The sequence below is a fragment of the Lampris incognitus genome, chromosome 5 (assembly GCF_029633865.1).
Source record: "Lampris incognitus isolate fLamInc1 chromosome 5, fLamInc1.hap2, whole genome shotgun sequence".
NCBI classification, from domain to species: domain Eukaryota; kingdom Metazoa; phylum Chordata; class Actinopteri; order Lampriformes; family Lampridae; genus Lampris; species Lampris incognitus.
In genome coordinates this window covers 55,005,083-55,032,992 of record NC_079215.1, presented here as the reverse complement: position 1 = coordinate 55,032,992, position 27,910 = coordinate 55,005,083, and the positions used below count along the sequence as shown (strand labels likewise).

The window sequence follows — 27,910 nt, the reverse complement described above, 5'->3', positions numbered from 1 at the left end:
TCTGGGGCATGGTCTTTATTTAAGCTATGACAGTGAGCAGAGTCACCACATATTTGAGTCACAGAAGTGAGAAAATAAAAGCATGTGATAAGTGTAGATAAATGTGTCGGGGGGGTGGGGTGGGGTGGGGTGGGGCGGGAAAGCCACAGAAACGTGTGCGGATGGTCAGTCCACGGGCACGGGCAGATCATGATGGTTGTAGCCATCCAGATGGGTGTGGTTGATCTCAGGTTGCTCCCCGTTGAGCTCCGCGTACTCCTCTGAGCCCTGCTGAGACAGGAGAAGATGCTTCAGAAGAAAGCAGTGGAGCAAATCTAATAAACTCTGCCCATGGGCACAAAGCATCTTTTTTGAGCGAGTTTACACGTCAACACATAAAGCAAAGATGTCCACGCCAACACAAAGCTTATACAAGCTATACAACTAAATATGACATGAGAGCTTGTCACAAAGCGTCACTATCGCCGAGTAGTTTGAGATAACAATAATGAAATGAAACATCTACAAAAGGGACGTCTTGAGGCACCCTGATGGTGGGAGTCAGGCGGTGCATGTCCAATTGCATAACATGTGTGCTGCACCGTCACATCAACCACCCGCAACGACTCCACCCTGCTACAGGACTCGAGTGAAAATTAACTTAATAGCGCCTGACTTCACTGTTTACCCCATCTTCATCCAAAGGAGGAGCTGGGTAGTGAAACCAGCAGGTGTTTGGTGGGAATGAAGACCCGCACGGTTGGACTTTGATCACATGTTATAATAGGGCACTGTTGTTTAAGAAGGATGGTGTACACTCTCATATTAAATCATTTTTAAAACCTAATTGCTGGGTTTTTATTTTTTTTAAACTGAACAGCAACAGGACCAACCAATCAATCAAGTTGCATTTTATACAGCGCTTTTCGAGCTGCAACAGCCACTCAAAGCGCTTTACATTTCTGGTCAAATCTCCATTTCAGAGACCTGCTATAGTAAAACCTCTTCAACAGTTCCTTGAAGCGCAAACTGCGACGCTGCTCACTTTGCTTTGCTTATTACTGATATGCCAGGGTCATGTCAGGAGTGACACAGGATAAAAACAATCAACTGTGTTGATTCTTACCCTGATGTAAGTTCTGGAAACATCATTATTATCATTGTTATCATGATTATTATTATCATTATTATCACTCTTATTATTATCATTATTATCACTCTTATAATTATAATCATTATCACTATTATTATTATCATCATTATTATCACTATTATTAGCATCATCGTTATTATCATTATTATTATCACATTATTATCACTATTATTATATCATTATTATCATTTTAATTATCATTATCATCATCATTTTAATTATTATCATTTTAATTATCATCGTTATTATCATTTTAATTATTATCATTATTATCATCATCACTATTATTATATCATTATTATTATTATCATTTTGATTATCATTATCATCATCATTTTAATTATTATCATTTTAATTATCACTATCCTCGTTATTATCATTTTAATTATTATTATTATCATTATCATCATCACTATTATTATATCATTATTATTATCATCATTTTGATTATTATCATTTCAATTATTATCATTAGCATTTGAATTATATCGTCATCATTAGTATAATTATTATTATCATCATCATTACTTTTATCATTATCATTGTCATTTTGCAGATGGCCCCGGCTGCTCACAGCTCCATGTTGGCCAGACAGCAGTGTGAATGCACCGCGGCACAGAACAGAGAGGCGGTGGGCCAGGAGGCAATTTGACTGGCCGATAGGGAAGGAAGCACCAGCCCAATTACCTTTGTTCTTGTCTGGAAACTCTGACCGCCATTTCCTGTCTTTTAGACCATCAGCCTACAGAGAGGACGGGGCGATGGAGGAATGGAGGGACGTTTGAAACAATATATTTGTGCAACACATAATTTACTACGGCACTCTTTAAACTTCTATTTTCTACTTTATACTGATGTTAATTTTACTTTTTATATTCATTATATTCAGTTGATATCTAACCTTATACTTGGTTTATCTTGCTGTGTACAGTTGGGTAGCCTATGCTGTGTGAAACCGCAGTAAAGCGCCAAGCCAATGTCTTTGTATGTGATCATACTTGGCCATTAAAAACCGACTTGACTTTATTTCTGTAAACCTAAAAACAGTTATTCTGCAACTTCTTAAAGAAGAAGAAAAGAAAGCCACTTTATTTTGTCATTGTAGAGCTACAATAAATGTGTTCTCTGCATTTAACCCATCCTATTGTATAGCAGCAGTGGGCAGCTGCAGCACCCGGGGACCAACTCCAGTTCTTCTTTCCATTGCCTTGCTCAGGGGCACAGGCAGGAGTATTAAGCCTAACATGCATGTTGTTTTGATGGTGGGGGGGAAAACGGAGCACCGGGAGGAAACCCACGCAGACACGGGGAGAACATGCAAACTCCACACAGAAAGGACCCGGGAGGGCCTGGGGTTCGAACCCAGGACCTTCTTGCTGTAAGGCAACAGTGCTAACAACTGGGCCACCATGCTGTAGACCACTGATCAGGTTCATTCAGTTAAAAATTGTATTTCACATAACATAAGTAAACTGCATTGATATAAAGCAAGATTTTGGGCTAATTTTCTCACAAAAAAAAAAATCATCTTTGTATTCACATATTTGGGAAAATAGTTAAGATTGAAAAACTCACATAGTCACAGCAGTTAGCAACACCTGTAAAGAAAACAACATTAGTTTAGTGTGTGTGTGTGTGTGTGTGTGTTGGGTGGAGTATGGATGCATGTGTATTTGCATTACGCTGCAGAAGAGACACTAAGATAGTGACAAGTCATTCACACGTCACTGAAAAACAGTTGGGAGTGTGTGTGCGTGTGTGTTTCTAAGGGCATCCGATAGTGAGCTGGCACAACCATGACTCATCCATTAGTCAGTTGACTAGTATGATGTGGCTGACCTTGCTGACTCACTTGTTCCTCTGCTGAAAAGGCCATTGTTTGCCTCCATTAAAGCCCGAGGTGCCCCCAACTACGGTCCCTGCCCTCTGAACAAATACTAAAGTACTCCTACTCAGGCAAGAAGACTGCGCTGCAAATCTCCCAATAAGCAAAAATCCTTGATTCATTTTGACTAGAGAACTGCATGTCTGCGATGGGTTGCTTGATAGACACATGTAGCATCTGGCTCGGACTCCAATAACAGGAAGTTCCTGCTAGCAGTAACAGGATATGGTCATCTTCTGGAGCTGGCCCATCTGTTTTGGCTGCAAGAAACTTTTCTAGCATCGGTTATGTGAGTTGCAAGAGGATTTTTTTAGTGAAGGGGTAAGCTCTGACCATGAGTGTACGTAAATACGGGTCACAACCTGTAGCAAAGACAGTGGAAGGGTTTGAACGTATGTTTTAGAGATGCAGAAGTGGCTACTTTATTGGTAGATTACCTTTCAGAAAACGTTACAAAATGCCTTACGCAAACAAATTCAGCAACATGAATCGGACGTACAACGGAAAGATAACGCGACAGTTAAAAGAGGAGATTGTGGAAGATATCAAAATTGTACAAAACAAGGAGGGGTAGCAAAACAGGGCGATAGTATAACGCCATGCCGGATCTACCATATGGGCAACCGGGGCATGTGCCCAGGAGGCCCCTAAGCGTAAAAGGGCCCTCCGCAATGGGCGAAAAAAAAGTGTCGGGCTCCACAGATATATGACACAAAGCTTGACCCACTCTCTTGATAATTACCCAGTCAGAATGAAATAAAAGTTGTTTCCAAGAAAATTAACTCCCCTGATCGATTATTAAATTGGTGAGGTGGCTGGGCAAGTGGTGACCAGGCAACACGCTGTATAGATTGGCTAGCGGTCAAGGTGGGTGGGCACAGAGAGCAGGTGGCCTACGCTGCGCAGATTCAGGATCAGTTTTCCCAAGGCCAAGTCAAGGTTAACAACAGTGGAATGAATTTTTACCTGATCCACAACCAGTTAGGTTGTATCAGCGAGAAGCGTGCGGGGAAAACGGCCAAGCAGCAGAAAATGGACGGCGTTAACCAAAAGCCCAGCGGGGCTTTTTTTTTCAAAAAAGCTAAACAAAGTGACGACGAGGGCGTCCCGACGGAGGACGTTGAGCTAGCAAAGTAGTAACGATAGCCCGGAAGCGTCTACCGTCGGCTGCGGCGACGCGCCGCCTCAGCTAGCTAGCAACGACAGCGTTAGCCTGGAGGTCTCCCGGGGTACAACAAGATGGGGACGACGACGAAAACACGGGAGGAGAAAGGGATAAAGACGGGGACGACCAAACAGCGGGAAGTAACGTTACTTCAAGCTCATTTGCAGTGGCAGGTCCCATCATTTGTACAGGCCCTTGCAAACGCTCGCTGCCTAGGCGTCCATTTTGTGACGTACTACTTCCGTCCGTTGAGGGGCAACTTCCGGTTTCATTGTGGTCGTGTGAACCGTCGCTACCAATTTGCGACGAACCGCTTTTCAGCGCTGCAACCATGGTATGAAGATGGCACTGACCAGACACCTGCACGATGGTGACGCTGTACCACGGGAATGGATCCACCGTCCATCGGAGCAACTTATTGCGTTGCTTGCGAAGTTTTATCGACACGCTGCAACGCATTTGTTGCGGGGGGGGGGGGGTTTACTGACCGGAAACAGCGCGAGAGAATAACGGAACACGAGACGAGTGGCGAGCACAGGAAATGCCTGCTAGTTGCCGTCATTAAGTTCTCGCGTGAAGGGGGGGGGGTATAACGTGTATTGCGTCACTGTGGTGTGACGCTGCTATATTGTGTTGGAGTCCGTTTGCCAAGTTCATCGTTGTTGCAGGTCTGTGTGACGTTGCCTAGCTCACTTAGGGGAGCCTTATTTTGAAAGCTGCCTTCGGCTGTGCTGTGTGGTTACCTTAGGATGGCACTGTAAGCCTACTGATATATAATCCTGTCAGTCACATTATAACTGGTGTGCTGTCTGCTTGGGTGATTTTCCATATTGCCATAGTCTCTAGAGTCATGCACTGCCTCGGGACGATTTAATCCATTGTTTCCCTGTCTTGTGATTTGTGAGTGAAACGGCGGTACTTGGTCTATTGTATATTGGTATAGGCATACCTGCTCAGCTGGTCTGGTTATTCAGCCTTTGGCCAATAGGTGTGCGATTATGGTTTGGTGGATTTGACATGCCAGCTTGACTGGAAGCTCAAAATAATTAAGGTGGGGTTTAATGGCTGGGGCGTGGGGTGGGCGTGGTGTGTGCGTGTTTGTGGGTGGGTGGGGGGGGGTATGAGCTTCAGTGCCCAGGGGCCCCAGGGGGTACTAATCCAGCCTTGGTAAAATGTCACACCGTGTAAGATGTCAGAAAGAAGTAAAAGCATAATGACAAAAACCAAAAAAACCAAGAACCAAACAGACGGCAAGAGCCAGAGGAGGAAAACAGTAAGGTAAAAGCATGTTTGTTGAAATATGTGTTTAAAAGAGATTTAAAAGAGCACACCGAGGAAGCTAACCAGCTATTCTTGAGGTGGTTGGTTCCAGAGCTCGGGTGTCCACACTGAGAGGTCCCGCGACCACATTTTGGTTTTTTACCAATACCATAGAACAACCGGAGGGTGTCCGCCTGTGACTCATACAGGGCCCTAAAAATCAGAGATGTTTGTTTTTTGGATGTCCCCCCCCCCCTTTTCTCCCCAGTTGTATCTGGCCCATTACCCCACTCTTCTGAGCCACCCCGGTTGCTGTTCCACCCCCTCTGCTGGTTCGGGGAGGGCTGCAGACTACCACATGCCTCCTCCGATACATGTGGAGTCACCAGCTGCTTCTTTTCAGCCGACAGTGAGGAGTTTCGCCAGGGGCACGTAGCGCATGGAGGATCACGCTATTCCCCACAAGTTCCCCCTCCTCCCCGAACAGGCACCCTGACCGACCAGAGGAGGTGCTAGTGCAGCGACCAGGACACATACCCACATCCGGCTTCCCACCCACAGGCCCGGCCAATTGTGTCTGTAGGGACGCCTGACCAAGCCCTAAAGATCAGAGATATACGACCCTGGGCAGGGCCAGTACAGAAAGACATGAAACTCACCATGTGGAGCGTTTTGGAGCTCGCTGTACACTGTGTCTGTGCCTTTTCTCAGTGGAACTGTGCGACAGAAAGCAACACATTAATCAAACCTCAACAAACAAAGATGGCAGCCTAACCGCCAACGCCGGCCCACGGGGACCTGAGAGCACAGGAGGCATGATGAAGAGGCCCCTGGTAACAGAAGCCAGCCAAGTAATTAGCCCAAGCCCTTCCTGTTTATAAGCTCGGCTGTATTTCTTCAAACTATCACCCCAGCTACAGCAACCTGGAGAAGTCCCAATCAGGGATAATTAGGCCCCTCCCAGGAAGACTTGCTCTGTCTTATCAACAATAAAGGAATGTCAGCAAAGCAAAGCAAAGCTAAATGATGTTGGTGATGAGATATGGAATGGAAAACCGGGCAGGATAGTAACAGAAAAGTGGGAGGTTGACAAAAGGCAGTGTAAGCAACAGAGATAGGGTGAGCGAATAAGAATAGCAACAGACAGAAAGTAAGGAGACTTGGGAGTATGACTATTGCAGAGAAGAATGAAGTATTTCAAAGGCGTCATCCAACATGGCGTGTGTGCGCATATGTGTGTGTGTGTGTTCGCTTTACATGGTCGTCTGTGTGTGCATATATTCACCTCTGGCTGGATCTGCTGGTTGGGGATGCACCACCTCAGTGTACTCCACATCAGGCTCATGGGATGCCAGGCTGCTCTCTTCATCGCTGGCTGTGTTGAGTACAGGAATAAAAGGCTTCATAAACCCAAACACGGTGTCTTAACGAAAACACGCTGTCACCAGGACATTGTTTTGTTTTGTGATTTTGTAATTTCCCCCCCTTTTTCTCCCCAATTGTACTTGGCCAATTACCCCACTCCTCCGAGGCATCCCGGTCGCTGCTCCACCGCCTCCGCCGATCCGGGGAGGGCTGCAGACTACCACATACCTCCTCCGATACATGTGGAGTCGCCAGCCGCTTCTTTTCTCCTGACAGTGAGGAGTTTCACCAGGGGGACGTAGCGCATGGGAGGGTCATGCTATCCCCCCCCTCCCCCCGAACAGGCGCCCCGACTGACCAGAGGAGGCACTAGTGCAGCGAACAGGACACATTCCCACATCCGGCTTCCCACCCGCACACACAGCCAGTTGTGTCTGTAGGGACACCTGACCAAGCTGGAGGTAACACGGGGATTCAAACCGGCGATTCCCATGTTGGTAGGCAACGGAATAGACCGTCAAGCCACCCGGACGCCCTTTTTTGTTGGTTTTTTCCCCCCCAGCTGATTCCAGGGTTTACCTGGAGCTGCTCCTTCTGAGGCGGTTTGAGATGTACCAGCGATACTGTGAATGCCTTACGAACAGGTAGTCCACGACAGAAAACAAAGAGTCCTCTATGGTCATGGCTTAGTGTGCACGGTAGCCTCGACTTTACACCACATATACAGGTTTGACGCCCACCCATGATCCCAGCTGACTGCTCGGTGTCTCCACATCTGTGTTACTGCATGATGATTTGAAACAAAGGAACAAAAACTCTCGGTGGAGATGAGATGTTCCACCTCACGTCCCCTCACCTGGTTTGGACGGTCGCTCAGTCCACACACTGACTGCCGTTCTCTCAAACCTCACTACGAGACAGAGACACAGGTACGAATTAAGTCATGGCTGGTAAGGAGAAGCAAAGCCGCAACGGTACAGCAGTAAACCAGCAGCACAGGCTCTTATTCTGCACTGGAGCTTTAGTGGGAATAAAGGCCCAAACTTCACCTTACCCATCAGAACGTGGTGGGTAAGATGAGCTGTAGGATCTGGTTCTTATAACGGGACGAGTTACCACAATAGTCCTCAACAGTCTTAGCGGCATGATTTGTGTGTTCAGAACACATCCAAGAGGCCGAGTTCCTATTAATAGTTGTGTTACTAGCCTCCCTTGTAACAAGTTGTGGTTTCTGCCCGGTGTGAAAGTGGAGCTGCAGCCCATCCTGGAGGTCCACCCTGCAGGCTCCGTCGTCCCCAGACGGAGAAAACCGCTACGAGGGAGCAGGTTTCGCCCATTGTCTTGGCCTGTGCCACAAGTCTTCCGCCGCCCTACGCACAATAGGCCGCTTTTTAGTCAACAGCAGCTACACAATAAAACACTGGCGAAAACGACTTCCCACCGCAACTTCCCACTCCTTAATGGGATTTCTGACGGAGCACTACCACGGCCCGAGTGATGAATTTCCTTTACCTGCTTCAGGCATTCACACTCGCGAAGCCTGAAATAAACAGCTCCCCCCACCCCCCAAAAAAAACCAACCCCTTCAGTCAACATCCAGCTCCATCTTTCACCGACACGCTTTGTGGCAGCATCGGAAGTTTCTTGCAAACTCCATTGTTTCATATTTTAAAGGCAGCTGCTGTTGGGCCTTCCCTTTTTAGGAAACGAGTCTGGATTTTGCGGCGCGTCAGTAATTCTTTCGAGTGTGCTCACGTTAGTAAAAAATGGCCCTCTGCGTGCTGTAAAAACCATACAAAACCCTAAATTAGCCCTGGGGTTGTGGTACGCACACGTGACACTTGTTTTACGCCACAGTTAAAAGTTGACCACATTGAATAAAATTTTGGTTATAGGAAAACAACGTCTATTTATATCATGCTTGTGTATCCACCTATTGTAGCCTGAGGAAAATGAATGGTACCGACACACAGCTAAATAACACCGACTTCTTTATTCTACAAGTGCTTCCGCCAAACAGGAAAGGGGATCAACCAAAAATATATACACACATTTCTGCTGATACTGGTGGGAGTGTATATACAATGCAGTCGGTCAGTGGGGGGCATTTTCAACAAGCAAATTAAGTCATTTTCAACAACAACGACATGCAATGAGATAGACATACAGAACAGGGGGACACGAGATAGAATAAGGAACACAAGATAAAGACTGTAATGGTGGCAATTATTGAAACCAAAGCGCTATCCAGACTGCAGCGGGAGGGGAGAGGGAGCAACAGGTCCAAGTTCACATCTCGTCACGAGCCCCCCGTCACCTCCGTTTTGCGCCCTCAGTGGAAAGGCCAGAACCCGACCGTTCGTGTCGTCAGGCGCCATGTGTTCAGATCCCTCAAGAGTCTGTATCGGCGGGTGGTTCCAGTCCATTTTTGAAATTGTTCTTCGGTTTTCGTTTGATTCGATTTCTGCTTTGAAACCCCCTCCCCCGTAATACTCCCCCCCCTTAAATAGTTTTTTTTGTCTTTTGAGGTCCCTCTCATCGCAGTGCTTCGCTACACTGTTGCGGGGGCACTGTAGCTGCTCCTGTTGCTGACGTCAGCAGGAAGTGACGTCACGCTATCTCGCATCCTATTGGTCGCTCTCCCCTCCGTGCCATCATAGCGCGGCGTTGCGTCTGAAAGGAGACAATAACGGGCGCTCTGAACAGCCGTTGACAAAAAAAAAGAAAAAAGAAAAAGAAAAAGACTAAAACATTCGTTGCCGTGGACAACGAAACAAAATGGATGCTGCGTACATAAACACGCTACCTCTGTACCTGAAATTATTCACTTTAGCTGCAAGGACTACAAGCACTGCCTTGTTTCTCAGGTCTCTGCAATGCATATTTTCTAAAGTACATACAGACATGTTGGCAACAGACACAGAGTTAAGACTCAAGCAGATAGACGTCTCTCACTCACACACATGACAGGACATCCACAAAAGAAAAAAAAAAAGAGATAAGAACGAAGGAAGCTGAGGATGCTAAAATGTGATCCGTACATGCATATTAGAACATGTGTAGTAAAAGTGAGTATGGGTATGACAAATGGCTGCTGAAGTCGACATGCTTGCAGCTACATGCTATGGCTTTGGAGACAGGCCAAGTGTTGACGCCGTCAACTGATGGTCGTTAACATACAGATGATGTGTGACGTGTGGCAACACGTAGCGGTGCACAAGAGAGTAGTAAAACCAGGCTACCTGTGGCCGCGTTATAAACCTCTGTGTCGTGGGTTAGACTCACGGTTAAAGAGTCATCTGATTTAGGGCTCGAAGGCTTTCTGAGAAACGGTAAAAATAAAGTCATCGCAGGCAGTGGGAAAGTGGGGCAGAATACTTCTACACAGGGATGACAGCTCTCAAACAAAAGTCATCGCTTCCTCTATTCTGCACTAAATCCAGCAACTTATGAAATCTGAAAGCCAAATATGTAAACTGAAAATGTTCTTTTTTTTTGTTGTTGGATGTTTCCCCCCCCCCCCCTTTTACTCCCCAATTGTACTTGGCCAATTACCCCGCTCTTCCGAGTCGCCCCGGTCGCGGCTCCGCCCCCTCTGCCGATCCGGGGAGGGCTGCGGACTACCACACGCCTCCTCCGGTACACGTGGAGCCGCCAGCCGCTTCTGTACACCTGACAGTGAGGAGTTTCGCCGGGGGGACGTAGTGCGTTGGAGGATCACGCTGCTACCCCCCAGTTCCCCCTCCCCCCTGAACAGGCGCCCCCGACTGACCAGAGGAGGCGCTAGTGCAGCAACCAGGACACATACCCACACCCGGCTTCCCACCCGCAGACACGGCCAATTGTGTCTGTAGGGACGCCCGACCAAGCCGGAGGTAACACGGGGACTCGAACCAGCGATCCCCGTGTTGGTAGGCCAACGGAATAGACCGCTATGTTACCCGGACGCCCCGTAAATTTGAAAATGTTGACATGATCTATCAAAACTGCTCAAAGCCCATCAAATTTCTGGTAGTTTAACGGAGCTACAGTACTGGCTTAAACTGGTCTATGTTATGGTGGTAATCTGAGGAGGCATGTAGTCAACTCACACTGACAGCTCTGCAGCCGGCTCTCTTTTACCTACGATCAGAGAGAGGTGGTGAGAACAGAAGGGGGTGGGAGGGGGGAGAGGAGGGTGGGGAAGTGTTGGTTTTTCATACATAGTTAAATATGAGAGGCCTGTGTTGCCGGCGGACTGTAGGTCTCTCTACCTCTCTTGGCTCTGAAATGGAGGACCAACAGCAGCACCAGCACGGCCACGACCAGCAGACAGGACGCCACGATCAGCCCTTTCTTCCACATGGCCATGCTCACTGCAGGGGACGAGCCACAGACAGGGAGAGGACGAGCGTAAGACACCAGGAAGAGAGGGTAAGTCAGAGAAGAATTCAGAGTGGCGACTAACAGTGACCAGAGGTCAGCGAAGACAGAGGTAATCAAAGGGACGGTGTGTTTGTGTGAGAGAGGACAGGGGGAGAGAGAGAGAGACAAAGGTCAAACTTCCTAAACGAACCAGAAATAAGACATGTGCTTACTCCTCTCTTAAAGCTACAGGGCATTCTCCTGAACAAGTACTTTCTCTCCCCCCTCCACTCTCCGCCGTCACTCCTGCACATTTAGTCTCGCTGGAGATACCCAGTGGTGGGACAAGCTGTGTGAAGCCGCTTTGAGTAATAGCTGTTATCTAAAATGTGTCGTGGTGCTGGAGTGTGTTGGTAGATCCTGGTGGATCCACAACCAGCCTAGTCCACTTTGTGTTGTGTTTAAACTCCACAGCATCTAGAAATAAACTGCTGGTAAACAGAGCATTTGATAGGGCTAACGTTAATGGATGTGGTGACAGCACTGAGCTCTTTCTGCTAACTAGCTCTGACGTTATTATGGGTAACCTTGAAGCCCTGAAGCTCAGCGGTACACAGATTTGCCCGGCCGTGTCACCAAAGCCAATCTGAGGTAATGTTTATATACCTAATTCTGTGCAAAACAAGTTGTTCCAACACTGAAATCTCACTTCTCTCTCCCTGGTCGACTCCACTGATCCCTGAGGGAGTTTTTCCCCCCTTCCTTTCCTAGATCTGAATTCAGTGTTGGCTGCAGGAGGGGGCTGGGAGAGAGTCAGTGTGTGTGATTCAAGAGCACCTCAGTGGACCCAGTTGTAGCCGTCGCTGCGGTTTGAATCCAAGGCCTTCCGGTTTTGAGTGACAGTCTTCATCTCACTATAACACCCTTTCCATGTTATGCTTTCTCTCGGATAATGTGCCTTTTGTAGGAATTCGTGGTTGTCCTAGGGTGTTTTGAGTGTGCACACCCCAACTCACCATCTATAGTGACCAGCTGGCTGCGGACGTTATTGGCGTAGTTGCCCGCCTCGCAGTAGTAGGTGCCGCTGTGCTCTCTGCTAACCTCGGGGACCTGGTAATCCAAGGTGATCTTGTTGGAGGTGGTGGTGGACAGTGGCTGGGCCCTGCCGCTGCGGTACCACTTGAAAGTGACAGGCGGCGTGCCGTTGATGCTACATATCAGGTAGAGCCTATCTCCCTCGGCGATGTTTCGTAAGTCCGGGAGGACGGTCAGCAGGGTGTCTGACACAGGCACTGCAGAAAAGAGCAGATCACGGACCATATGAGACAGAGCTTAAGCCACAAGCAGCAGAGGCAATGTCTTATTGTTTAAAAACTGGCCCTTAATTGAGGCAATTTAATGTAAATCTATATATACATATATGACTTCACATATATATATGTGTGTGTGTGTGTGTGTGTGTAAATTTGTGGTTACTTGAAGAACAAACATTTAAACCTTTTTTCAGCTTCAAACAACTATTTCTATATTAATATTCAGTACCAGAGGTAGGACCAAGTCACACATAATTCTTAGGTCTCGGCACTCAAGTCCCAAGTCAAGACTGACAAGTCCCAAGTCAAGTCCCAAGTCCGAAACTTTTAAGTTTTGAGTCATAAACAAGTAATTATCTGCTCTTTATCAAATTGAATGCCATTTCAAAATTTCTAACAACAGAGTAATAGTTGATGTAATAAATTTACGCAAAACATGAATGCCTTTTAGAATTTGTATCCATTACTGACTGATTCAAAGTGGATCTGTAATTATAGAAATTAAGAGCTGACTGGCTGCACACTCCCTTAAAAACATTTTATCGTTGGGCTTGGAGAAGGTATGAAGTCTTCCAAGTCAAAAAGGCTCGAGTCAGAGTGAAGTCACGAGTCATTTTTAATAAAGTCAAAGCCAAGCTGCAAGTCTTTTTCAATTTCGCCAAGTCAAGCTGTTGAGTCTGACATGAGTCCAAATCATGTGACTCCAGTCCACACCTCTGCTCAGTAGTCTCTCCTTCCAAGAAGCATCAGTGTTGACTTCGTATCACAGCTCTGTAAAAATATGAGGCATTATCAGCCACGTTGTGGTGAATATACTTCACCATGGAGGAATGAGCCGTCCTCGGAAGTACCTGTGACTGAGGCATTGAGTCTTTTACTGAGCTCGACGACTCTGTCCTGCTTGTTCTGTGCGTCACACATGTATTGGCTTATTTCATCAGGTCGCTGGATGGTGACGTTGAAGAGGGCCTTTTGGGGCAGCTGCTTCACAATGGCCATTTTCAGCAAGTCGTTCCTCCTCCACAGTGTGTAGTTTATGGGCAGGCTTCCTTTGTCCGACTGACAGAGGATCTGGAAGGGCCTTCCCAGAACAGCCCTGCCCACCACTGATATTTTGGGCTGAGAGACAGGGACTGAGGGGGAGAAAAAGAGAGGGAAATAAATAAATAAATAAATAAATAAATAAATAAACAAAATCCTGGGTTATTTTGGTGTTAAAGCTGCAATCCCTGAGATTTTCATTTTTATTTTATCTATTTGAAATGTGATGATGATATGGCGATTCTGTTATAACAATCAATTGAACAATTGATATTACAGTAGAACAATGTTCCATTATAGTTTGATGTAGGAGGCAGAGAGAAATATACCTGTTGACTCTGATCTACTCGGACTACAAAACAAGATGTATTGACGGCATCACGGCATCAGTAAAGTCTGCACCCTTGTTAAGAACGACCAGGATTTCAATCCTACCTAAAATGACCATGGGCGGTCAAAATGACCGCCGGTTTTTAAACTCTATATTCTGTCAAGCTAAATATCCAGTTGAGATATTAATGCATTACATATGTTTGCATGTCTATTATGAAACTAACTGACACCAAAATTACCATTTTAACAACTTTACTGCTATTTTTCAAACAATTTAAAATGGCCGCTGTCCAACGCCTGTAAAAATACTGGTAGTCATGGTGCGTCTGTAACCAGACATGTTGGAAATAACCAAAAATCAAGTTCAGACTATTTCTCTGCACTGGAGAACGCTGGTGTGTTTCTAGGACAGAGCCACGATCTTCACAAAGGAAATGACGAGACCAACACTCGTCGTCAACAGTGACATGACGCGCACGATGACGCGCAAATTACTAGCCGTCTTTTTGACCGCTCACGGTCGTTTTAAGTAGATATTATCATTACTTTTTTTGGTAACACTTTAGTATGGGGAACATAAAAAAACTTAATTACTAGTGAATTAGTAATGATCAAGATGTCACTTTAGTATGGGGAACATATTCTAAGTAACAAAAACTTAATTTACAGTAATTTAACACTATGACCACTTGTAGTTTTGTGTTTTGTTATGTAAGAACAGACCATATTCATTAAGTGTTAGTAAGGGAGAATACCTCTTCTTGTGGTACTACCACCTTATAAAGTCCACACTAAGCAAAGCATATTGAGATGGTGCTACTAATAAGCAATACTTGTGAGGTTATAGAGGGAAAACTCATAGTTAATGGCTTACTGGTTGTGTAATAAGGCCATGCAGAATAAGGCATTAATGAGTACGTAATAATGACCAATTAAGAGCCTATATGTTGCTAATTTGCATGCTAATAAGCACCTAATTAATGGTGACTACGTTCCCCATACTAAAGTGTTACCCTTTTTTTAATCTAAAACTAATTTTAATGCAAATATATGCAATTTTATGAGCATCCAGGGAGCGGCAGGTCTGTCCCCCCCCCCCCCCACACACACAAAGTTATTCAACTTTGAAAAGCCAGAACCGTCAAAATGACGGCCTTGGTCGTTTTTTAATTAAAATGTGACCAAAGATAACGCAGGCCGTCTAAACTTCATTAAACCACATCGCCACATCAGCATCACGTTTCAGTCTTTTTCCCAGCACTTGTTTGCTGCTGCACCAGTGTTCCCGCTCAAAACATTAAAACATCCGGCACCCATAGTATACGGAGACTGGAGAGAGCCTCCAGCCATGGTGAAGATGATGGTTAACATCATGCAGCCTGACTCCATGATTCAGATGGATGAAATAACGATTTACTATTGGAGAATTGTTAAGGGTTACAGCTTTAACTCAGCGTTTTTCGGAGACATAAATACCAACTGGTTTTTTAAAATGGATTTGCTTTTCTTTTTGATAAAAAAGGGAAGGTATGGGATTATAGGAGGTCTTGTCTTTGACTAGCTAACACTCGTTTCAAAACAAAAGAAAACATCCAAGATGGCTCGAAAAGAAGATGCGTTGTAAGAAAAACGGACTACAGACACTATCTGATGAATGTATCGAATAGGCTTACCTTTAGGACTAACTCTAAGGGTTTTACTGTGCTTCACGATTTCCTTGGCTTTAGCTGAACAGGTGTAGTTAAATTCATACGGCAGGGTTTTGCCAGAGAATATTCCAGCACCTCTGCCTGAGACTAGATGACTTCTCAGCGGGTCAATAGTGTAAACCAGCTCTTCTCTACGGAGTCTCTCAGGGGCGTATACTTCACTTCGGCAAATCAACTTAATTTCGTCCTCTTGAAAGACGTCTTTGGGAGACACGGTCAGTGTTGGCACTGAAAACAGCTCTGTAAATTGGAGAGGAAAAAATCTCATATAAGTCATCTGGTAAACCAAAATTCTACTGCAATATTTGACTTGTTTCTTTCAGATGGATAATCAAGCTACACATTGAGTTTTTTTTAAAAAGGTCAATAACTAATGTATATTATATATATGGACAAAAGTATTGGGACACACCTCTTAATCATTGAATTCAGGTGTTTCATTCAGACCCATTGCCACAGGTGTATAAAATCAAGCAGCTAGCCATGCAGTCTGCATTTACAAACATTTGTGAAAGAATGGGTCGTTCTGAAGAGCTCGGTGAATTCAAGCGTGGTACTGTCATAGCATGCCACCTTTGCAATAAGTCAGTTTGTGAAATTTCTTCCCTGCTAGATATTCTACGGTCAACTGTAAGTGCTATTATTGAAAAGTGGAAGCGTCTAGGAACAACAGCAACTCAGCCACGAAGTGGCAGACCACGTAAAGTCACACAGCGGGGTCAATGAGTACTGAGGCGCATAGTGCGTAAAAGTCGCCAACACTCTGCTGACTCAATAATGGCAGAGGTCCAAACTTCCTCTGGCATTAACATCAGCACAAAAACTGTGCGTTGGGAGCTTCATGGAATTGGTTTCCATGATCGAGCAGCTGCATGCAAGCCTTACATCACCAAGCACAATGCCAAGCGTCGGATGCAGTGGTGTAGAGCACACTGCCACTAGACTCTGGAGCAGTGGAAATGTGCTCTATGGAGTGATGAATCACTCTTCTCTGTCTGACAGTGTGATGGATGAGTCTGCGTTTGGCGGATGCCAGGAGAACGTTACCTGCATGACTGCATTGTGCCAACTGTAAAGTTTGGTGGAAGAGGGATAATGGTATGGGGCTGTTTTTCAGGGTTTGGGCTAGGCCCATTAGTTCCAGTGAAGGGAAATCTTAATGCTTCAGCATATAAAGACATTTTGGACAATTCTGTGCTTCCAACTTTGTGGGAACAGTTTGGGGAGGGCCTTTCTCTGTTCCAGCATGACTGTGCCCCAGTGCACAAAGCAAGGTCCATTAAGACATGGTTGGGTGAGTTTGGTGTGGAAGAACTTGACTGTCCTGCACAGAGCCCTGACCTCAACCCCATCGAACACCTTTGGGATGAACTAGATTGGAGATTGCGAGCCAGGTCTTCTCATCCAACATCAGTGCCTGACCTCACAAATGCTCTTCTGGATGAATGGGCAAGAATTCCCACGGAAAAACTCCCAAAATCTTATGGAAAGCCTTCCCAGAAGAGTGGAAGCTGTTATAACTGCAAAGGGGGTAAACTCCATATTAATGCCTATCGATTTGGAATGGGATGTCATAAAAGCTCCAGTAGGTGTAATGGCCAGGTGTCCCAATACTTTTGTCCATACAGCGTATATAAAGATAGATGTAGGAAAAAAAACAAAAACTAATTCATAGTAGCACAAGCCTGTTTCGTGCGCCATGCACTCATCAGCTGCCACCGTAGCAGCTGATGAGTGTGTGGTATACAAATGGATGAAATTCAACACCATTGTTACTCTGCCCAGGAGTGGTCATCCAACAAAAATCACTCTAAGAACAAGGTGTATAATATTCCTGGAGGTCACAAAGAACCCCAGGGTAACAGCTAAGGACCTACAGGCCTCTCTTGCATTGGCTAAGGTCAGTGTTCATGAGTCCACCCTCAGGTAAACCCTGAACAAGAACAGTGTGCATGGCAGGATAGCAAGGAGAAAGCCACTGCTCTCCATGAAGAACATTACTGCCTGTCTAAATTTTGCTAAAGAACTCTTGAATGAGGCAAAAGGCTATTGGAAGAATGCTTGGTGGACAGATGAGTCCAAAACAGAACTTTCTGGTTTGAATGAGAAGTGTTGTGTTTGGCAAGAACCAAACACTTGCATTCAAACATAGGAACATCTTCCCAACCGTGAAGCACGGTGGTGGCAATATCATGGTTTGAGGCTGCTTTGCTGCCACTGTACCAGGACGGCTTGCCATCTTCAACAGAACTGAATTCTGGATTGAACCACCAAATTCTACAAGAGAAGGTCAAGGTTTCCATCCGTCCGTGAACTGAAGAACAGAAAGCAGGTCATGCAGCGAGACAACAACCCTTAACACCCAGGAATGAATGGCTGAGTCAAAGTTCAGACCTTAATCCAATAGCAATGTTGTGGAAGAACCTGAAGAGAGTAGCTCATGCAAGGAAGCCCACCAGCATCACTGAGTTGAAGCAGTTTTGTAAGGAGGAATGCGCCAAAATTCCTCCAAGCTGATATGCAGGACTGATTGAGTTACAAGACACGTCTGGTTGATGTTACTGCTGCTCAATGGGTCACACCAGTTACTGAAGGCAAAGGTTCACATACTTCTTTCAAGAAAGATATTCAGTGTTGGATAATTTTGCTGAATAAATGAAAGTGTATTTTTGTTTGTTTAATTTTAGTTCTCTTTAGTTTTGACTTAGATGAAGACCATAAAAAAATACAGAACGTTCTAAAGGGTTCACAAACTTTCTCATGCCTGTGTGTGTGTGTGTGTGTGTGTGTGTGTATACACACTGATTTTGAGACTATTGAAAGCTGTACATTAAATATTTGTCTATTTTGTGCATTACCCAATAAATAAACCTGAGAATCTTTTATACTGCAATTAGTCTGCATAGTCTTTTATTGCTGTAAATGTGCATGTTCTTACATTAACACAAAAAGTGTGAGCTTCAACACACATGCAAGCAATAGATAGAAATAATTTGGGTCCCTAAAGGTGTAACTTTAATTCCCATTTTAACATAGGCATGCTGCAGGTCAGTATTAGTAGACAAACAAGTTCGGGTTCCCAGGTGGAGACAAACACACATTCTTGTTAAAAACACATGCTTGTGCCAACACAAAGGAAGCAGATAATTTCTCTCATCTACTTACCGGTTACCGACACCGTTGCTGTAGCGACTTTGGCGACTTTTCCCATCTCTAACCTGCACTCAAACTCTCCCGGCTCATTTGCCACTGCCAGCTTGCTGTAGTTCACTTTGTTGGTCCCAAAGCTGAGCAGGTGTTTCCCTTGGCTCAGGTAGACATGGACCTTTTCAGAGTAGGAATGGAAATCCCCGATGGTGCAGGTGATATTGAGTGGGTCCCCTTCATAGACTCTTTGGTGTGGACTGATCTCGAGAACTGGATTGAGAGGAAGCTCTAGAGACACAAAAATAAGGCAGAGGAGGATTGGAAGGCGATCTAGATCTGGTGTGTCTTATGCTGTGGCTGAGAAGAAATTTCCAAACGTCGCTTTGTTTGCAAGACTTTACCTTTGACAGAAATGCTGACAATGTTGCTTTGCTCAGACCTGACAGAGTTCGGCATGATCAGCGCCACGTAGCTGCAGTTAATTTTGCGGATTCCCGCGCCGTTGAAACGAAGCGCAACCTCCACGTGGTTTTTGTTGACCCGCTCTTCCTTGATCTCGCTGAAGTCGGCGTAGAAATAGAAGATGATGGGGCCCATCTCACCAGGAGCTGTGCATTTGGCTATCACCTCCTCTCCTTCATTCAACACACGCTTGCTGAGGTGGAGCTCGGGTGTAGACAGGCCTGCAAGAGTGCCAAATGTGAGGAGAAATGTTTGCAGTTCATTTTTCAGACAAAAAGATCTTCAGTTAATATAGTATATATATATATATATATATATATATATATATATATATATATATATATATATATATATATATAGTATAGATCCATAGTGAATATTTAAAAGACATTTACTGGTTATTTGATTTAATTTTAAGAGGGAGGTCTGACAGAATGTGGAAGCGGGGCAGGCTAAGCTAACTGCTAGCCCATGCAGACCGGCAGTTCCGACAATCATCCTGGCTGACATTCGTTCTCCTGGGCAGTGGAATTTTTGGACTGTGTTGCACTGAATGGACTGTGTTGCACTGAATGGACTGTGTTGTTAACTGTTAGTGTTTTTTTGTTTTGCTTTGTTCTCCCTGTTTTTGCATGTTTTTGGTGGTGTCGTTTTTGGAAATTTGGATGCGTTTTTATCTTTTTTGTTGCACTGCTGTGGGCTGGGTGAAACGAAATTTAGTTTCTTTTTCGTACTCAAGTACATGATAGAAATGACAATAAACTGTTCTCGATTCTTGACTTGTTTTCTTAAAACAAAATCATCGTAGAAGCTCGCAGCCGGTAGGGGTTGAATGTCTTGCTCAAGGGCACATCGGGGAAGCGGATGCTGTTCCTCATAGAGGCTGTAAACTAGTCCCTGTGATTGAGAGCTCTAACTACTCACCATGCTACCTCATATCATATAAAATGGTAACTGTTTTATTACTAGTAAACATCAAATAACATCTATGTTAATCCATAGAGAGATTTACTCTGACCCTACTGATTATTATAAGGAGGTTGTTTTCACATTTCCAAAAACAGTAGTGGATATCAGAGCTGTATGGTGTAACGTTTCAGGTTAAGCGCGGTCTCTTCCTTGAACGCATCCATCTCGTATACTATATAACCCATCCTGTTGGACTTCCCCATTAACTAACATGGGTACACATGGACTTTATGGTATTCTAACTTAAAACCCCATCAGAATTTATGGTCTCGTGTTGGAAACACACTATAAAAGCAGTGTGTGATATCCTCCACAAGTCACCATCTTAGTTCAAACGAGTACCTGGTGTAAATCTGCCGAATAAGGATGAAGATGCACAGCCGGGTCTGTTTTTAATAGACATATATCACTTTCCACCCTTCGGGCCCATGATTTCTTTGCTATGCTTATAGGTGTGCATGTGTCTGTGTGTACTTTAAAATACAAATGTGTGTATATATATATATTTTTTGTATATATCTAGGGGATGTAGTCAGTGAGTGTCCTCAAGCATAAGACTGCTTCTCTAACGCACCAAATTCAAAGTTCTCAAAGTGTGACGAACCTCAAGAAGAGCATTACTATATCAAACACCAACCTGTTACTGTGAGTTTCTTAGGCTCGCTGCTCATACTTTTGCCCTCAATTACAATCTGGCATTCATATTTGCCAGTGTTGGAGACCCTGGCCAGGGGCAACTGATAGACGAGATCTTCTGAGCTGTTGGTGGTGTCCGTGTAGACCAGGATGTTGTCCTTGTATAATCTGTAGGCGCGGCTCAGGAGCTGTTTGTCCGAGGTGCTGACGACAGCCTGGCATCTCAGTGTCACGTTGGTGTCCCTCATCACATCATTGCCCGGTTCGATCACCAGATTGACATTTCTTATCGTGAATGCTGAGGAGGAGTTGGACAGAAGTCTTAAGTCATGACTCTTTGTGAATTTCTTTCATCGAGGATACCCCGTGTCCCGTACTCATCATAAACCATTCACCTGGATCCACATAGCTGGTCCTGTGTCATCGTTTCAACGATTAACCAGAAAACAGATTTCATCCAAAATATTAATATCAAGCATGAAGATGATTATGAATATATATCAAGGTGAATGCCAGGTGGCTAAATCAAACTGTATAAAGGTGAACAGCTCTGTCATACTCGATGACTGAGCTCCAAACATCACCAGGGAGTGGATAAGAGACAAGCCACAGTGTCAGATGATGTGTGAGCTTTAGCATCCTACAAAGTTTTATTTATTTATTTATTTAGTATCTCCCTTTTTCACCCCAACTGTACCCGGCCAATTACCCCACTCTCCCGAGCCGTCCCGGTCGCTGCTCCGCCCCCCTCTGCTGATCCGGGGAGGGCTGCAGACTACCACATGCTTTCTCCAATCCATGTGGAGTCTCCAGCCGCTTCTTTTCACCTGACAGTGAGGAGTTTCACCAGGTGGGTGTAGCACGTGGGAGGGTCATGCTATTCTCCCCAGTTCCCCCTCCCCCCTGAACAGGCGCCCCCACAGACCAGAAGAGGCGCTAGTGCAGCTAGTACAGCGGCCAGGACACATACCCACATTTGGCTTCCCACCCACAGACACGGCCAATTGCGTCTCTAGGGACGCCCGACCAAGCCGGAGGTGACACGGGGGATTCGAGCTGCGATCCCCGTGTTGGCAGAGACCGCTACGCCACCCGGAAGCCCCTACAAAGTTTAATTTGACTTGAGTGCCATGGTTTCCGAAAAGCAGATGTCTCATGTCCCGATAAACCCAACGGGGGGCCCTGTCTCTGTGTTCCCAACGTCTGTTTCTGAAGAACTACACTGGATTGAAAGTGCAGATTGAAAGTGCAGAGTTGTTTTTTTTTACACATATCACTGTATGTAAGTGCTAAGTAACTCGCCTGAAAGAATCCTGATAGCAAGCAAATTCCAGAGTCCCATCAGAGCTCCAACTACTGACGTGACTGAACCGACTCACCAGAGGAAAGCACCCTGAATCCCTTCATTCACCCAACACAGATAAGAGCTATCGAGCCAGAACGGGTGATAATAAATATGGCTGAATGGCTGGGTTTGTCAGCTGGTTGGCCGTGTACATGAATCTAGACTGACCTATCCAAGATCGCAGCGGTACCACACTGCAGTTTTTGGGTGGGATTTTCCTTTTGGGCAGAAAGGCTGGTACCGTCATTGCTGTTGCGGTGGACTATTTGAGGCGACAGCGGTGAATTAAGAGGTGTGTTACAGTGCCAGAGGTCTCAATTTGTGGTGTACACACTCTAAATCTTAACAGATTACTAAAAAAATAAAGAAAATAAATCACGCCGTGTTGCTTTAAAACTGCACCATGAATCTGACCAAAATCTTTGTTTTTTTTTGCAGTGCAAACATCCAGTAAACAAACCCTCAGAAATAAAAGGAAGGAAAAGCACTTTGTTAAACAAGCGGACCCTCTCTGGAGACCACACAGTAGTTATTTGAGGGAATGCCGAATCTGGTCTCCACCCGCCATCTCTCGGCAGGACCTGCTGGAGCTGACGGTGAAGACAGTTAGGTGGAGGAGGCAGACGGCGGGTGGTGGGGCTCTGGATGTATGAGCCAAGGTTAGTTCCACCTCCAGCACTCATTCGTATAACAGGACTGGAATCAGACCTGTGACAGATGATGGTGTGGATGCGGGGCAATAGCCTCCTTCTTGGAAAAAAAAATTAAATACATGTTCATCGATTTAGCCGGGAAAAACCAACAAAAAGAAAACAAGATTCGATGCCAGCTCTCCATCCCAAAACACACACCGCCTCTCAACCACTCCTTTTATCAACAAGGTCAAAATACATCCAGCTTATATGATGACGGAATCACAAGCGGCAAAGATCCGACAAACATCACATGAGACCACATTAAGGGGGACTATAAGTAGGATCTAATTCAAAATAGGGTGTTGCTAACACGGGCCTGGCTGGGATGAGACGCAACCTCTTACTTATTTCCATTTCAGCGCCAATGGGAAGAGAGGGAGGCGTGTGACACAGCTAACAGACACGTTCCCAAAACCTTCCAACGTAACTTTTCCGCAGAACCAGACTCCCCAGCTGACGACAAAAAAAACAAAAAAACAAAAAAAACCCACACTGATAAGAACCACACCTGTTTCTACCGAGTCAGCCTGTGTTTGTCTCAATTACTGCAACCTAAGTCTGCACTGGTACGTCACAGCCGTGACCTGTGATTGATGAGTCTTGACAGCTCGTTGTGTTCTGCTGGAGGAAACTTGCACACATGACTAAGAGCGAGGTGTGCATCGTACCCTTGAGCCCGTGATGTGTCGTTCCATTCTGAATATGACGCACAAATAAAGAACGCCACACTATAACCAGTTAACAGCACCGTAACAAGGTGCATCACTGTCATTCTCCCAGGCTCCTCTTGGCAGTCATTCACCGCACCGTGAGACTTGGTAAGAAATCAGAATGTCCCTGTGTTAAGACAAATCCCAGTACATTCATAATACCTGCCGATGAAAGGGAATTTGAGGCCCCGCAATTGAAAAGAACTCGTTTCCCCATAGAGTTAGAAGAACACATTAGACTTACGTGACTGGGCTCCTACTGGTCTCCCTGGATGGAAGTCATAGGACAAGAGGGAAAAGAGAAAGTATAAAGTCAGATTAAAGACAAATCCATCAAAACCCAAATCCAAAGTGTTGTTAAGGTGGAAGGTAACCTCAGAAGGGACCCTTACAGCTAGAGAGGAGTGTGAAGGTGAGCAGTAAGAGGAGACCCATCCCGGCTGAGGAATGGTGGGATTGCCTACGTTCCCTCGAGGTGACTGTCTTGTAGCTCCAGAAGCTGATGGCAGGAAGGGAGAGCTCCCGTGGGCAGGGACAGACATTGAAGTTGGCGCTCCACTCCGGCCACTCGGTGGGAAGCGTGTAGCAGTGGTTATCACTCTGAGCTGCCCTGGCTTGGCTTAATTTGACAGGAAGTGACTGTTGTTTCCTCAGGATGTGCGCGCCGCCTGGCCTCTTTGCTGTTATGGAATGTTCTCCTACGGTTTTGTCCATGTAAGTATGGGATTCAGGAGTCAGGAATGTTTCACTGCTTAGGTTGCAGGATTTGACCTTTAACCTGACGGCAGGACCTCTGCAGGTAGAGACTGACAACTTTCTTTCTCAGTGAGGTGAAAAAACCAGTTTCCTGGGGATGATCACTGTGCTCAGCCAGTGAAAACAGATTTCACTGTCATAAATCTAAACCTAGCTTTTAGAGGGATCCACGAGGTGGAATTGTGCAAACTTTTGGGGGGGAAAATCATTTAAATTATCCAGTGATTGTCAGGCTTGATTCATCCCAGTCTGGGAAATTGATAAAAATGATGATTTATGATAATGAAGACAAAGCGCAATTTTGTTGTCATGACTATTGAGAAAAAAAATCCCTGTATTAACCGCTTTTTATGTATTATCAGAATAGCAATTTCCATTGTTTTAACCCTATAGAGTACAGGTGGGCTGGGATTTATTATAGATTTTAAAATGCAGGAACCAGTTTGGTCAAACCTTGGCTGTGAGACATATAGCCTTCCAGTCTAATGAATATCATGTTTCTAAATCCTCTGTAGTTTTTTAACAGAAGTTTTTTTTTTTAAATTTAAGTTACTCAAAATGTTAAAACTGCTGTTATTGTGGAAATATTACCTGGAGAAACTCTCCTGTTGACTGTAAACAAAATTAAACTGGTTCAACTTCTGGTCAGAAATTACATACAGGCATGCAAACTGGTCAAGGGTGAAAAAGGTGAGACGGATGCGTGAGCAGAAACACAGGCCTGCCCGGGGGTCCAGGGGTCTGCTCCCCCAGAGATTTCAAAAATATTTCTTTTAAAATAAGCTACTAAACGCTCATTTCTGACGTCTTTTAGGATTACTCTGTTGCCGATCACATGCTAACAGAATAATAATAACTTTATTTATACAGCACTTTTCTAAAACTATGTTACAAAGTGCTTTACAATGAAGTAAAACCAGACGAGGCAAAAATAAGAGTAAGACCAAATAAGTAAAAGTAAAAGTAAAAATAAAAGTATATAAAAACAAATATCAAACTTTGTAAAAGCTTTCATAAAAAGAAGTTTTGAGATGAGGTTTACTGTGATGGCCTGGCGGCCTGTCCAGGGTGTCTCCCCGCCTGCCGCCCAATGACTGCTGGGAAAGGCTCCAGCATCCCCACGACCCTGAGAGCAGGATAAGCGGTTTGGATAATGGATGGATGGATGGAAGATGAGATTTAAAAGAAGCTAGAGACCTAGTTTCAGAATTACAAGATTGAGCAAAATAAAGTAGAAACTATTAATTTATCAAGTGGCGCTGTACCTTTACATATGATATGCTCACATTTACAAAGAAAATTAAGGGCAGCCCCACCAGGTACACAACTAATTACAATTATTTTCAAAATTATTACTCTCCACATCCACTCTGTGCCAGAAACCATGTTAAACTGTGAAAAGAAACAATACAAATGTGAATATGAAAGAGTATCCTATGCTTTAGCACTGGTGGGGGGTGGGGTGGGGACAGGGCTAGAGGGGTCTGTCCTTATTCTTCTTGGCCAGGACCAGTGTCTACAGGGCCTGCTTTTGCCGTTTTGCCCTCCTCAGCCTTTCCGTATGCCTCGGCCTTGCTCCATGCCTCAGCCTTGCCCTCTTCTCCTCTTCAGCCATCTGCCTTTTGCTCTCCTGAGCACGGCCAGATGGTTGACAGCAACACTTGCTCCGCTGCCATCGCTTTTCTAGCAGACTCTGCTGCCGCTGGCGTTTGTCAGTGTTTCCTGCTGACCAGATGTTCTTACAGTGTGCGGTCTACTACGGAGCCCCTGAGTGGTCACAACAATATATTGTAGCGAATTCAGGGGGCAGCCGAGAGGCGAACCCGGGTTGCCCGCACCATAGGCGACTGCGCTAACCAGTCAACTAAAGGGTCCAACCCGTTAGCCAAGGGCTAGCGAGTCTAGTCATCTGTGGTCGTTACACTACCCTCCTTTGGGAAGTGCGTCCCCGCGGTTCAGCATATCAGCTCCCTCACCTCTGGGTGCATGCGCTTCCGATGGCCTCACAGTTCCACCATTCCACTTCTGATACCAATGTAGTGAATTCAGGGGGCAGTCGGGAAGCGAACCTGGGTTGCTGCGCTAACCAGTCAACTAAAGGGTCCGACCCGTTAGCCAAAGGCCAACGAGTCTAGTCATCCATGGTCGTTACAATATTTTTTTTCTAGTTCGTGCATTATTGTTATTAAATCGTGCGCACGTTTTACTTGTGTGTGGGGACACTACACTGTTTTAAGAGTGAAATTATTGAATATTTTTGCAGTACCTCTTTTCGGTGCTGCATTTTTTAGACGGTCCCTATGCACTCGTCTCACAGCCGGCTGTACAGAGACCAATGTTATTTGTCCAGATCGGAGGGACGGCTCATTTTGGTGATAATTATGAATTACCTTATAATGGTAGTAAAGAGGCGTCGTTTGTGTTTTAACAACATTTTGCTTATGAGTTATTGATCTGGGAAGTTCAAATCTGTGAACATACACCGATCAGCCAAAACATTAAAACCACCTGCCTAATATTGTGTAGATCCCCCTCGTTCCACCAAAGGAGCTCTGACCCATCGAGGAATGGACTCCACTGAAGGTGTCCTCAGGTATCTGGCACAAAGACGTTAGCAGCAGATCCTTTAAGTCCTGTAAGTTGTGAGGTGGGGCCTCCATGGATCGGACTTGTTTTTCCAGCACATCCCACAGATGCTCGATCGGATTGAGATCTGGGGAATTTGGAGGCCAAGGCAACACCTTGAACTCTTTGTCATTGTCATATTCCTAGAACCATTCCTGAACAATGTGTGCAGTGTGACAGGGTGCATTATCCTGATGAAAGAGGCCACTGCCATCAGGGTATACTGTTGCCATGAAGGGGTGTACCTGGTCTGCAACGATGTTTAGGTAGGTGGTACGTGTCAAAGTAACATCCACATAAAAATAATAATAATAATCATTACATTTATAAAGTACTTTTCTAGACACCCAAAGAGCTTCACATTGAAGCTCTTTGGCCCCCTCCGCCGGCCCCCTGGGGAGGGGCCGGCAGAGTTGCAGGGGGCCAGGGGGTCTGTGAAGGGGTGGACCCTTGAGGCCGGAAACTACAATCTGTCCTTCGGATGAGACATTAAACCGAGGTCCTGACTCACTGTGGTCATTAAAGATCCCATGGCACTTATATCGCAAAGAGTAGGAGGGTTCCCCGGTGTCTTGGCAAAATTCCCATCCTGGCTGTCTCCACCTGGCCACCTAATCATCCCCCCATGTAATTGGCTCAATAATTCATCCCTTTACACCTCAAGCTGATGCGTGGTGAGCGTTCTGCCGCAAAATGGCTGCCGTGCATTACCCAGATGGGTGCTACCGAGGGCGTCAGGGAGAGTTTTATATTGGGGGGACAAAACCCTGTAGGGGGTACAGGGGCATGCTCCCCCGGAAATAAAAAAGAAAAACGGGTTTAAACTGCCATTTTACAACAGTCTTCAGCAAGGAAAAACATATTTCATGGCCATATGATAAGCCCCCCCCCAAGATTATTATTATTATTATTTAATTTTGGCAGCTAAATTAACCTTTTTTTAAGCTATTTGAGACAAAAACGTAAAGCCTAGACAGTCTGTACATCACTGAGGCAAATCATGGCAGCTGGTTAACAA

General features: G+C 45.3%; 1 protein-coding gene across 26 annotated transcripts; it reads right to left on the bottom strand.

Moving 5' to 3' along the window:
• pecam1b (platelet and endothelial cell adhesion molecule 1b) lies at positions 1 to 24,169 on the bottom strand. Of its 26 annotated transcripts, XM_056279582.1 has the most exons (16): positions 23,904 to 24,169; positions 23,756 to 23,779; positions 20,763 to 21,059; positions 19,096 to 19,377; positions 18,713 to 18,982; positions 15,512 to 15,787; positions 13,316 to 13,597; positions 12,168 to 12,443; positions 11,061 to 11,162; positions 10,899 to 10,929; positions 10,050 to 10,129; positions 7,664 to 7,717; positions 6,728 to 6,817; positions 6,102 to 6,158; positions 2,708 to 2,730; positions 1 to 267 (listed from the first exon to the last, which is right to left on the bottom strand). In XM_056279582.1, the coding sequence occupies exons 1-16, from the start codon at positions 23,944 to 23,946 to the stop codon at positions 166 to 168; spliced, it is 2,289 nt and encodes a 762-aa protein (XP_056135557.1). In that variant the 5' UTR covers positions 23,947 to 24,169; the 3' UTR covers positions 1 to 165. The 26 variants fall into 26 exon arrangements, 24 of the variants coding, with proteins under 24 accessions (XP_056135557.1, XP_056135558.1, XP_056135559.1 ...); XM_056279583.1 differs by lacking the exon at positions 6,102 to 6,158; XM_056279584.1 differs by lacking the exons at positions 10,050 to 10,129; positions 10,899 to 10,929.
• Positions 24,170 to 27,910: the final 3,741 nt, after the last annotated feature.

Excerpts from the sequence above, each read along its gene's own strand:
- pecam1b (XM_056279582.1), bottom strand. The coding sequence starts at position 23,946 with ATGGGTCTCCTCTTACTGCTCACCTTCACACTCCTCTCTAGCT. Across the intron at positions 23,780-23,903 it reads CTTCACACTCCTCTCTAGCT|GGAGACCAGTAGGAGCCCAG; the intron begins GTAAGGGTCCCT and ends ACTTCCATCCAG. Across the intron at positions 7,718-10,049 it reads GGTTTATAACGCGGCCACAG|TGAGGTTTGAGAGAACGGCA; the intron begins GTAGCCTGGTTT and ends TCTGTCTCGTAG.